We start from the raw sequence: 12,666 nt of genomic DNA, 5'->3' as shown, positions 1-12,666 counted from the left end.
GTGATGCTTCAGCCAGGCTCAGAGCTGCCTTTTCCACAAAGCTCCCTAGTGCCCATGTCGGCCCTCTACCTCTGCCTGCTTCTAGCCCCTCTGCCTGCTACTTTCTTAAGTGTATCAACTCTCCTGGCACAGACTCATTGCTCAGTCCCACTGTGTCCACATGACCCACCCAGGGCCTGGCAATGAGGGACTGCTGAGCATGGGAAGGAAGTGGCCAGCTCACTGCCAGCCCGGTGAAGGAGCTATCGCAGGCTGGGGCGGGAGCCCACGTGGGAGCCCCCACTCACAGAGAACTCCCAGGGCCCACTGGCGGAGGGCGCTATCCGGAAGAAAGAAGGCAACAGGCCACCGGGAAGCACCCACAGCAGCCTGATAAGGCCCAGATCTTATACTCAGCAGTTTAGGAAGTTGGAAGAAAATATTGAGTTTAATTGGGAAGATTTGATGCTTGAAGATTTGGAATTCCAGGCAGTAGCAATGGTGGAAAATTTATGCTGGGAGCAAGGCATTTGACCTGGCCAGAGTCAGGTGTGATGAACTGACCAGAAGGCCCGTGTGCACCAGGGAGGCCCGGGGAGCTCCTGGGCACGCCTTGACTCTGTGGAGCCTTTCCCAAGGCCGTGGGGCTCCCCCGTCCCCCATCCAAGCCCGCAGGGGTAATCACAGCCAGCTGGGCCTGCTTTATTTCTGAGGATATCATTAAGAATCCTGTCAGAGCATTTCCCCTTCTCTTCTTAGAGCTTCTTGCTTTGGTTCCAGGGTTTGTTCCGTTAGCTGGTTTTTCTCCCTTCCCTCTTTCCAGTCCTCCGTTCTCATCGCCATCAAAACAGTTAAAAGCTCCAGTGCCTCCCACAGATGTCCGTCCAGAATCACATTCACGGCCGCCCTGTCAGAGGCCTGAGGGCGGGGGGTGAAGGCATCCAGTTCCCATCCTGGACCTGTCACCCACACGTCAGTGACCGAGGGCAGACCGCGCTCACTGCCTGGAGCTCCTGTTATAACACGGCTGCTCCTGCCCCGGGCCGAGGCCAGATGGGACACTGTCATGGGAGTGCTGGCGCAGAGAGGAGGCTCATGAACGGGAGTTCCCTTCCGTCTCCTGCAGCTTTCTCTCTTGCCCTTGCTGGAGAGATTAAAGGAAGAGCTGGTCTGGCCACAGTTGGCATAGACCAAGGGCAGTGAAGTGTCATTCAAGGGGGCAGCCCACTGTCTTCAAGTCCCTACCCCCTCCACCCGCTTCCCCAAGCACTACTCAGAACGGGTTTTCTTCAGCTGAAGACTTTGGTCCTCATGCGAGTGAAAGCATTCGCAAAGCAGGAAGACACTTTGGGCTTCACCAGCTTACCAAGCGTCCCAAGTGTCTCTGTTCGTTCGTTGCACACCAGAGCCCACAGGCTGGCAGTGTTTGGGGGTATCTACTTCTCTCCATCCTCATCTCCCCACCGCTGCCCACAGGCGGGGCTGTGCTCACCCACACAGTGGGGTTAACTGCTGGGCAAGGCTGTACCCGGCAGATAAGCGAACCTAGCTCTTCTCCAGCCAGCTCTCACTCTGCCCCGCTGTGAACCCACCGGCCAGCACTCAGTCCTGTCCCTGATCCAGCGCTGCCTCCCAGGGCAGCCCCTCCAGGGCCACTCGGCCCATCCCTGACGGGGCAGGCCTGCAGCCAGGGCCTCCAGGCCAGGGCTGCCTGCCCCAGCCAGTTCTCAGTCTGTCCTCGGTCCACAAACACACTGTTTAAAAACCCGAGACACAGCCACACTCCAGATGTCCCTGTTCTCAGAGACTCCACATTCCCCCAGGAGACCGAGACGCACGCGCAGAGCAGGCACCGGTGACTGGAGGGGCCGGGCGACTCCCGGGTGTTTGGGCTGAAGCAGCTGTGGGTGGTGCTGCCATGGCTGAGCTTCAGAAGGCTGAGGCGGGGACCGGGCTTTGCTTTGTTCTCTTGTGTTTTCATCGTGGAGGTGGAGATGGGTCATTGTGGGCCACGTTAGGTTTGTCCCGCCTGTTGGATATTCAGGTCTAACTGATGGCAAGTGCCGATTTCTGAGTCTGGAGGCTGGTGGAGCAGACAGCCCTGGAGGTTTGGGCAGTGTTAGCCAGCAGCTGGCTGGAAAAGCCATGCGACAGGGTGAGCGCTCCTAGGAATGGAGCCCAAGAGGAACCCAGGTTTCTGGACATGGCCCCCATGGGTGCACTCACCTCCTGGGGCCTACTCTAAAGAAGGGACTGTCTACGGAGTTGGAGAAAATGTTTGCCAACCATGTATCTGACGAGGGTCTACTATCTAGGATATGTAAGAGCTCTCACAACTAACAGTAAAAAGACAGTCCAATTTAAAAGTGGGCTGGGGGGCTTCCCTGGTGTCTTGGTGGTAGAGAAATCACTGCCAATGCAGGAGACATGGGTTGATCCCTGGTTTGGGACGATCCCACGTGTCACAGAGCAGCTAGACCTGTGTCCCACAGCTACTGAGCCTGAGCTCTAGAGCCCGTGACCAGCAACCGCTGAAGCCCACGTGCCCCGGAGCCCATGCTCTGCACAAGGGCAGCCCCCTCAGTGAGAAGACCACGGACTGCAACTAGAGAGAACCCCCCCTTGCCACAACTAGAGGAGGTGCCGACACAGCAGTGACGACCCAGCAGAGTCCAAAGTGAATAAGTAAAAGTGTAAAACCTCAGTTCAGAGGCGGGCAGAGGATTTGAATAGGCATCTCTGCACTGGTAAGCAGCTGGTAGCCGTGGTCCCCCGAGAAGGGTGACCCAGGTGGTTAGCCGGCCGGAACCTGCGTCAGGAGGGAGCGATTCCGGAAGCTGAGGCCGCTCTGCTCGGAGAACAGGAGGCCGAGGCAAGACTGAGCACTCCCTTTGGATGAGGCTTGTGGTCGGTTTCCCAGCTCAGGAGGGACTTTGCCATCCCCCAAAGGGTGTCCACCCTTGTGGCCCCCTGCAGCACTTGCGCCGGCTTTGTTCAGCAGTAGTGAAGATGGATTGGTGTCCTGTGTGTGCTGGCAGTGTGCCGAGTGCCCATGTATGTTTGTATTTAATTTTTGGCTGGCCTGCATCTTCACTGCTGCTCCTGGGCGCTCTCTAGTTGTGGCGAGGGGGGGCTCATCTTTGTTGTGGCACACAGGCTTCCTTGCCTCAAGGTGTGTGGAGTCTTCCCGGACCAGGGATCAAAGTCCCGACCGAGTCCCCTGCTCTGGCAGGCAGATTCTTAACCACTGGGCCACCGGGAAGCCCTGTGCTAGGTGTTTTACCACCATTATTTTCTTAATTCCCCCAAACAGCCTCAAGTACTGTTATCTCTGTCTTATAGAGAAGGAAACCAAAGCTCCAAATGGTTAAGCACTGTGCCGAGGTCACAGTGCAAGAACTTACTGAATCTGGTACCCCAGATGGTATGACTGCAGGGCAGGAACCAGGACCCACAGGCAGTGGCCTCGGGGAGACACGTGTTTATCAGACACATGATTGTGAGGTGACGCGGTCAGCAGTTGGAGTTAGGCAGCAAACTCCTGGTCCTTAGATGTTCAGTGCTGCTCAGCCATCACTGGGAGACCGCAGACAGCAGTTGGGGTTGAAGAGGGGGCCCAGCTGAGGGAGGCAGTGACCAGACCCTGCAGGCCAGCAGCCTCTGTCCCACCCTGGCTGGCTCCTCAGGTCTGGGTGTGAGCGTGCTGGCCTGGAAAGCTGACCCCACCAGTCATGTGCCTCATCGCCCAGTGCTGAGCTTGGCCTCCGGCCTAGCCCGAGGAGCTCAATGTCAGAGCAGGGCTACAACGGGAGACCCTGTGTCTTCTGCACACAACCAACCTGCTGGGAAGCCAGGAGCCCCAGAGAGGGCCCCAGCTGATGCCCAGACCTGGAGGTAGATGGGTCCCGGGAGACTCCAGTCACACCTCCTGCCTGCGCTGCCAGCACTTCTGACAGCTCGGGGAGTATTTTGGATCTGGCAGAACCCAGGCCCCAAAGCTGCTCTAAGACTCATGTGTATTTTACCCGAAATCTAATCCATCTGTTTCTCATTTATTTACACTTAACTCATCAAATGCAATTTTGCAAGAGCCGCTCAATAGCCAAGAGGCCTTTCTGCCTAAGCCTCCCTTCTGAAAGGAGCCGGAGGAGGGCTGGGGCCTCCGTCCTCCGGGACCAAGAGGGAGTTCTCAGGGTTGGAGGCTGAGTTTGGTTTCTGAGACGGGCCAATGCTGCTGCCTCTGTTCCCGGACCCTTGTTGGGAGCTGGGATGCCGGAGCCGGGCATAGGGCCGGACACACAGTAGGCTCTTGGCAGCCAGGGGAACATGGGTGGGGTTCAGGCAGAACACAGAGTCTCTGTTTCAAATTGTGAAGCGTTCATGGGAAACACAAAGCAACCAAAGCGGATCCAGAAGCAATTTTTCGTTATAAATAACTGCAGACCCGGACTCCTGGTCCAAAGTGGGACAAACAGTCAGCTATTAATAAAAACAAACACCGGCACCGTGGGCCAGAAAGCAGACCTCGTGGGCAGACCACAGCCCCGCCTCAGAGGCCTCTCAGAAGCACGTCGACCTGCGGCCCGCTGGTGTCAGCTCTGGAACGCCTTCCTGCTGGAAAACAGCCCGCCCATCAGTGCACGTGGGCCGGTCCCAGCCCCGACCGTTCAGCCACTGGTGGCTGTGCGGGCGGCCCTTTCCACGTGAGCGGTGGGCACACTGAACAGAAATGGGGAGAAGTCACAGCTGGGGTCGGTCGCCCAAGCTGTGCTCAGCAGGGCCCCGTGGAGGGGCAGGGGGGCACCTGACCCCGGAGACCTTGTTTGGACCCCATCCTTGGTGCTTGGCTTCCCTGGTGGTTCAGACGGTAAAGCGTCTGCCTGCTCAGCGGGAGACCCGGGTTCAATCCCTGGGCTGGGAAGATCCCCTGGAGAAGGAAATGGCAACCCACTCCAGTACTCTTGCCTGGAAAATCCCATACCAGGTTCCTCGGGTAGGTTTCAGTCCGTGGGGTCACAAAGAGTCGGACACGAGTGAGCAACTTCACTTCACTTTGGTGCTTAGGGTGCTGTGTTCTGGTCTCACCAGAATCCTCACTGAGGCCACTGGGATTGAGGAGGAGGAGCCTAGAGAGGCCAGGCCATCTGGGGCTGGGTTTGTGGAACCCTGGTGGAATCTTCTGTAGGGAGAGGCGGAGGCCCAAGGTGAGGCTGTGCCCTGGGAGGGGAGGCAGGACAGACAGGCAGGGCAATGAGGAAAGCCAGTAGCTTCAGGGACTGCTCGGTGTAGGGTGCACGGAGGCAGGGGCTTCTCAGGCCAGGCTGGCTGGGTCAGGGTGGGCAGAGCTGGAGCCTGACCCCTGCTTGGCCTCCTTGATGCCCTAGTCCCCCTCCCTCCCTCCCACCTTCCATCGTCACTGCACACCAGGCTCAGGGCCTCCAGCTGGGGAGCAGCCCCCAAGGCATGCAGGCCATGTACGTCTTTTACCCCAGACCACACTGGGATGATCTGTTTCAGAGGGTGTCTTCTCCCAGCCACACCAGCCGAGGCCCCCAGGGCAGGAACTGTCCCTTCCCAGCACCCTGGCCTGCCACCCCAACCCTGACCCAGAAGATGGGGGACTCCAGCAGTCCTGGAGACTCAGCTGAAGATGTGTGTGTGTTACGGGAGGGAGCACATTCTCGTGGTGGGGCGGGGTTGGGGGGGGGGTGGTTGTTGCTGCAGGCTGGTGCCTTCCAGAAGGTGACCTGGCTGGTCCAGGCAGCCCACGATGAGCTCTGTGCCAGACCTTCACAGCGCTGGAGCCTTCAGGGTCCTTTCTCCACTCTGCCATTCAGATCTCCTGTTGCCAATTAAAAGGGTTTCCCGAGAGGAGCCTCCTAGCGTCAGCCCCGGAGCCCACGGGGCCTCCTCTGCTTTGGAGCCAAGGCCCTGTGCCGAGGAGTTCCCTGCCTTCTGGGAACATTCAGCCGTGGTCATAAATAATGATGAAGGACCACGGGCTGCCAGCAGGGTTCAGAGGCGGAGCACGCCCCGTCCCCCTGGGAGCCCGCTCGGGGATCACGGGTCGTGGGCGGGAAGCAGGCTTGCTCCGGGCCTTCGCTGCACGCACATAGGCCGGGCCTCCACCCGAGGCCTCGGTGGGTGGTTGGTGACACTCTGGCCTCTCAGTCTTCCCCGGGGACTGCCCCCTCTGCCAGCAGGACTGGTGGAAACAGGCCAGGAGGACCCAGGCAGGGCCGGGTTGGTGAGAGCCCTGGTGGAATCTCGCAGAGGGATGTGCAGCCCACGGGAGCGCCCAGAACCCTCTCTCGCCCAAGTGGCCCCAGGCCCTCCCCGCCTGTGCCGGCCCTGCACCTTCCACAGCTCCTCTCCTCGTCCTCCAGCCTCAGTCGCAGAGCCCCACTCTCAGCTCCCATCACCTCCTCCTCTGCCTCCATGCTCACACACCGGCGGCCCGGTGAGCAGGGGCTCGACCAGGGGCATTCACTGCGGGGCCCCTGGCAGCTCACGGGGAGTGGGACACACAGCAGGAGCTCAGCGTTTGCAGAAGTGTTTCCAGTGGATTTCAAAGGCAGGGACTTCTGCTGGACAAAGAGGGCGAGGGCGTCCCAGGAAGAGGTGCACGTGTGCGCGTGAAGGCGCGTGTGATTGACGGGGAATTCAGAGAACAGGGGGCGTTGGTGGGGCGGCTGAAGAGGTGGGCAGCCTGCGGTGAGCCCTGGATGAGCCCCTCAGCCTGCCCAGAAGGAATCTGGACGGCACCCTCCTCCGGGGGACTGACCTTCTATGGCAGAGCTCCCCATCACCGAGGTGTGCAAGGACACGTTGCCCCTCAGTGTATCTGTTCACTGCTGAGCACCCGCCTGGCCCGACTCTCTGCCGGGAGCAAGGACGTGCAAGAGACTCAGGTCTGTCATCAGCCCAGAGCAGAGGCAGGATGGCCAAGCCCAAGGGAGAAAGTTGGAAACAAATCAGCTTGGCTGGAAGCCAGGGGCCGGCAGATTCTGCCCAGGACTAGGAAGACTTCGGGGAGGAGGGGGCTTCTGTCCTGGGTTTTGGAGGCATGAGCATGTTGGGTCGGGGGAGGACTGTAGCCTAAATACCCAGGGACCTGACTGTTGCCACCATGACTGGGCTCAAAGTGTCCTCACTTGGAGAGGCTGAGTCATGGGAGAGTAAGAAAGCGCTTTGGATCCAGACCCACAGGGCTTCCTGTCCTCTTTCCACCTGTTTTATAGCACTGGGCAGGTCTCTTCCCCTCTCCGTTTCTCATTTGAGAGTCGGTGTGCTAAGAATAATGCTCCCTGTATGGATATATTGTACTGATATGTTAAGATAGTGCCTGGGCCTCCCAGCTGGGACCTGGCCAGCCATGAGGGCTATCATTTATGATAGAAAGGCTCCCAGTGCCTTCCATGCTCGTGTAGGGGGCGGGGGCTCCCACATAGGGGCCTGTCCATGCCTGGAGCAGTCTGGAGAGAAGGAAGAGAACTGCGCATGTCTCAGGCACTCCAGAAGAGCTTCCTGGAGGACACAGTCTGAGTTCCTCCTGTGGACGTGATCTCGGCACTTCACACGGGCCACAGGCCGGGGACAGAACTCTGGCTGTCCGACTCCCAGGTGTGGGTGCTCTCCTTGCCATGGGGCACCTCTTAGAATATGCCATGTCCTTGGTAGCCAATGAGCAGTGTGTAGTGGGCTTGCCCCCATCAGGAGGGCCCAGGAGCTGATATTTCCCGTAGTGCTCTGGTGGGCCTGATCAGGGTCTCCAGGGGACCCCAGTCTGTCCTAGGCCAGTGGGCAGGCATCTCAAGGACCAGCTGCCCCCGTCGGTCACTATGCAGACCTCACTGTGGGTCGCATCTGTAGGTCTGCAGACACAGGGGTGTGAGGGGTAGGAGGTGGGCCTAAGACCCTTAATCCAGTCGCTAGAGAAGCTGGTAATGGCCTCAGACTCCCCAAAGGGATTCTGAGGCTGTAATTAATTGCCCAAGATGGGGGGAGGCCTATGCTAGGGCCACAGTGGAGAAAGAGTGCCAAGGGGCCAGTTCCCTCTTCCCTCCTGCTTAATATTGGGGCTTTATCATTTGGGAGTGGGGAAAAGAAATGTTTACATGACTCTACATTTGTTTCAAATTATTCATCAGTGTTGGAGAGTCATTGTTCGCTGCTAGTGTAAACAGCCCCGTCCCAAGGCCCAGCCACCCTGCCAGCCCACTGCGGCGATGTAGCTGTGTGACATCAGCACCTTGGGTTCCCAGCTTCCAGTGCAGCGAGGAGGTGGGCCAGGCCCAGTGGGCAGCCCTAGGGAGTTCACTGATGATGGGGTGAGCGCAGTGTCTCCACACTATGAATTTCTGTGTCTGTCATTTGTTTTACCAGTTGAACCTTTTCTAGGGCTGGGGAAGCTGAGATACAGAGCAGAGACTCTTCAAGAACCTTGAAGAATGTGACTTGAAGCAGGTGTGGCCTGAGTCCCAAGAGCAGCTCCCAGGATTCAAACGCTACTGTTATGTGTTCGCCAGACTGCGGGCGTCAGAGCCTCTGGGAGGTGTTAACTGGGTAGACTCGGCGGGCGGGGACTCTGCTTAGTTTCTCCTACAGGCCGGCTCAGCTTTGCGTTGGTAGCTGGGGGTTCATGGACACATTCAAGGTGACACCCAGCTTGAGTTCACTTCAAGAGCAGCCGGGGTTCTTCCTCACCTGGATCCGAACAGCTTCTCAGGGGGCCCCAAGGCACATGCTCAGGAGCTGGACAGCAGGTCTGAGTCTCGCCTTTGCTCCAGGCAGCTGTGTGACTTTGTCCAAGCTACTTCAGCTCTCTGTGCCTCAGTGTCCTCATCTGTAAAATGGAGTCAGTAACACAACCTATCGCTCACGGTTGCTGCAAAGATCAAGTGCATAAAGCACTCGATGACCACTCAAGGAAGGTTAGCATTGCGTTGTTATTAGTAGGAGGAACTGGGCTCCGAGTTGTTCACGGTCTAGCGCGGGCAGGGGTGGACTGCTGGGGTTGGAGGGGAGGTGCCCCCGGCCAAGGTGACCCTGACACTGGGCCTTTAGGGAGCCATCAGTAAGACTTGTTGAGTGGAGACAGGGCTTCAGAAAAATCCCTCTCCACCCCTCCCAGCTTCCCCCGGGACCGCCTCTCAGCCTCCTCTCAGCAAGAGCCGCCTCTACCGTTTCAGCTGTAACTGTTGGTGGCTTTTAGAGTTCAGAGCCCTGCCTCCCTCCTGGCGACCACACGGCCGACATTTGAGCTCACGGGAGAGTAATGACCTGCCTCGGCGTCGGCCTCAAAGGCTGCCGCGTGGTCTCGTGGGTGGTGAAGTGGTCTGTTGTCCCCGAGCCTGAGTAGGACCCAGCTGACAGAGTGCCAGCGCTGAGTCCTCCCCGGTTCAGGGCAGGTCAGTCTGCCTGATGCTTTACCTTTTCATATCCTTTTGGTTCCAGTTCTGAAAGATGGCTGTGTTAAAAAGAACTGTTTAAAAAGTTCAGTGCCAAAGTGAGTGTGTGTGTGTGTGTGTGTGTGTGTGTGCGCGCGCGCGCACGCACGCACAGACCTGTGTATTAGGGGTTGTGGGCTTGGCTCGAAGCAGCCAGTAGCTCACGTTGCCTTTGTGGTTTCATATATTTGCCTATTAAAATGACAATACAGACATGGCACATTAAGGTTTAAGAAGCCCTTCTTTCATTAAACAAACTGACAGTGTAGGGGGTTATGACTTCGGTAATTGAAACATGCTGTTCTGTTCAAGACCAGAGCTCCATAAAGACTCTTTTCAGCCAATAGCACCCTTTGTGCCAGCAGCCTCTGGTCAAAAATGAGTGTCGGCCGTGAGGTCTGTCTCTCCCAGAGAGTGGGAAAGACCTCTTGGCAGCCTTCCGCAGCAGTCTTGGCAGCCAGAGGTCAGGGCCTTTTAAAAACCTCCCCTTCTCTGGGCTTTTGAAATCAATTTGCAAGGCAGAAAGCAGGCTGCCCTGGCCTCCAGCCTCTCCCTCGCAGCAAGGTCTGTGCTGCTGGTTGTAAATCTGAGGTGTGACTGAAGAAAGGGGACAGACCCTTCACGTCAGGGGGAGACGGTGCGGGTTGCAGGTCTTCAGAGAGAGGCAGGGCCAGGTGCCGTTACTGAGAGCCAGGTCTGGAGGCGGGCGGCCAGGTTTGAATCCTGCCTCTGTGGGACCTTGGACAAGTCACTCGGCCTCTCTCCCTCAGTTTCCTCATCTGTAAAATAGGCCAGTACCTAGATCTGCTGGGCAGGGTTTCTGTGAGAATTAAAGGAGTGAAAGCAGGTAAGGTGCTTGGAGTAGTGCTGGGCGCCCAGGAAAGCCAGGGCCGCTGTAACTGTCTACCTCTGTGGGGTAACTCCACGCAGAAGTGTTGAAGAGGATCGCCGTGGGGTACCACCATGGGGTACTTCTGAAGTATCGCTCTGCAGCCGGGGGAGCTGATGCCCTCCACAGCCTTCCCGCTCACTGCGCCTCACTTCCGGCCCCAGGTGTGACCTCTCTTTCCCCTTCTCTTGCCGCAGATGTGGACGAGTGTCAGGACAACAACGGTGGCTGCCAGCAGATCTGCGTCAACGCCATGGGCAGCTACGAGTGTCAGTGCCACAGCGGCTTTTTCCTCAGTGACAACCAGCACACCTGCATCCACCGCTCCAACGGTGAGTCCTGCCAGAGCTGACCAGCCATGCCCCTCGAGATCAGGTGGCCCCTGGGGACCGCCTCGCCGCACCTAATCCTGGGGGCCTCGGGGTCAGTGCAGGGCGCTCTGGTGGTGGCCGGGAGGGCTGTTTCGTGCCTCTGGTTTTGGGTCTGCAGGGTTTCCTCGCGGCTCCTCCCTCTGCTCCTGCGGCAGGGCTGCTGCTGTCCCTGGTGCTTTTGTGTGGAGGGGGCATGGGGCCACAGACGGGCAGATGCCGCCAGAGAAGCCACTTTCCGTTCTGGGCTGGGGGCTGGTGGTGGGCAGGATGAGGGGGGCCCATTCTCTCTGGTTCCCTTCCCCCAGTGGGGGCTCGAGGTCTGACCAGGCCAAGCTGCTGGTTTCTTGATCTCACGCATGTTCACTGGGTCACCAGCCAGCAGGGTGTCCTTGTGGCCAGGAGCCAGCTGCCCTCTGTAGACCAGGTGGGATGGGGGGGCCGGCCTGGGGGGTGGTACAGAGGGGCAGGGAAGACTCCAGCCAACTGGAGTGCCTGGGGAGCCTGGAGACAGCCCCATCCCAGCCCAGAAGGTGCAGGGCGGTGGCGTCAGGGCGGTGGTGGCCATTTGGGGCCCAAAGAAGCAGGGCTGTGAAATGGGACAACTGGTCAGAAGCCAGGACCCAGACGCTCAGAGGAGGGGGCTTCCGGGCAGAGGGAACAGCATCTTGGAAGCCGTGGAGGCGCGTCTTCCTTAAAGTATTGGCGAGATCCAGCCATCTCGCGGCGGGCTGTGTGCTGCAACCTGGCTGCTCTGAGCAGTCAAGGGAGTAGACGCCAAAGGAGGACCAGGCAGCCCCATGGCCCCAGCCTCAGGCCCTACCCCACCACTGACCCGAGACCCAGAGGAGGTGCTGGAGGGAAGTCCTGCCAGGGCCTCGCCTCCGGTCTGCGGCACCAGCAGGAGGCCGAGAGTGGTCCACGCTGAAAGGCAGGGAGTCAAAAGGGCAGGCGCTGGTCTCCGGGTTGGGCCGACCACGGGTGAAGCCAGCGCTGCCGTCCCCTCGCCCTTCTTCAGGCGGTTCTGCTGCTCTGAACCTCAGCTTCCTCATCTGCAAAATGGGGCAGCAGTGTTGACCCGGCCCAGTCTTTGGAGGCTGGCTCCAGATCCTGGGAGTAAAGCGCCGGTGTGCACTAAAGCTAGCAGAGGCGGTGAGGTGAGACTCGGGGGCCCTGGCTGTGATTTTTTTTTATTTGAAAACAGTTCCTAAGGTAGAAAAGAAAAAAACATTTTTAAGAAGTACAAAGCCCAGGGTAATTAAGCAGAACTACGTTACTGGGCTCCTTGGAATTCTCAGTGTTTTAGGCAGTTTCCTCAAAAGCAAGATGGCTGATAATCCTGCGCCGTGTCCCCAGAGGACAGAAGGGCCAAGTGGGTGCCGCCGTCCCGGGCGCCTGCCTCAGGCGCATGGTCCGGGCGTCCACGTGGAAGGCCTCCCAGCTGTGGGGCTGTGGGGTTGAGCTGCCCAAAGTGAGGACCCTGACCCCAAATCGGGTTTCCTGAAAAGCCGATTTACGAGGAAGAGTGAGCATGAGTGGTGGGGGGGGTGAGTCCTGCTTTCATCGGGGAGCGGGGTTTACAGGGCGGCTGGCCCCTCCTCAGCCGGGCTGGGTGTACTCTGCTTCTTGAAGAGCAGCTTTCCCACCAGCAGGCCTTCAGGTGAGGCTGTGCCCCGGCTCAGAGGAGGGCGAGCAGGACGGGGAGACAGCCTGATGCCGGGCAGCAGCCTGGCCCTGTTCGGAACCGGGTCCTGGCGCGGCCGGTGAGCGCTGGCTGCCCTAGGGATGCCACCCGGCAAGCCCTGGCGCCAGCCAGGGTGGGGGACTCCGTGTTGTGGCAGGCAGCAGCAATGGTTGCCGTGGGGTCACGAGCTCACTCTGCTACCACGTGGTAGCCCAGCGCGGCGGGGAGCTTAAACCCTGTCAGCGACCTGCCCGAGGTCGTGCTGTAGGGTCGTGGCAGTCAGGATTGCAGCCCGTC

The 12,666-nt window shown here is 58.9% G+C and overlaps 1 protein-coding gene across 1 annotated transcript in view; it reads left to right on the top strand.

The window, feature by feature from the left end:
• Positions 1–12,666, top strand: part of SCUBE1 (signal peptide, CUB domain and EGF like domain containing 1) — a 124,483-nt gene that overhangs the window by 37,749 nt on the left and 74,068 nt on the right. Inside the window, 1 exon segment of the mRNA XM_070453465.1 lies at positions 10,515–10,649. Within this exon segment, the coding sequence (XP_070309566.1) occupies positions 10,515–10,649 (135 nt within the window).

This window comes from Odocoileus virginianus, chromosome 23 (assembly GCF_023699985.2).
Source record: "Odocoileus virginianus isolate 20LAN1187 ecotype Illinois chromosome 23, Ovbor_1.2, whole genome shotgun sequence".
Lineage (NCBI taxonomy): Eukaryota > Metazoa > Chordata > Mammalia > Artiodactyla > Cervidae > Odocoileus > Odocoileus virginianus.
The sequence above is the reverse complement of the archived record's forward strand: the minus strand, read 5'-3'. Positions and strand labels throughout refer to the sequence as shown.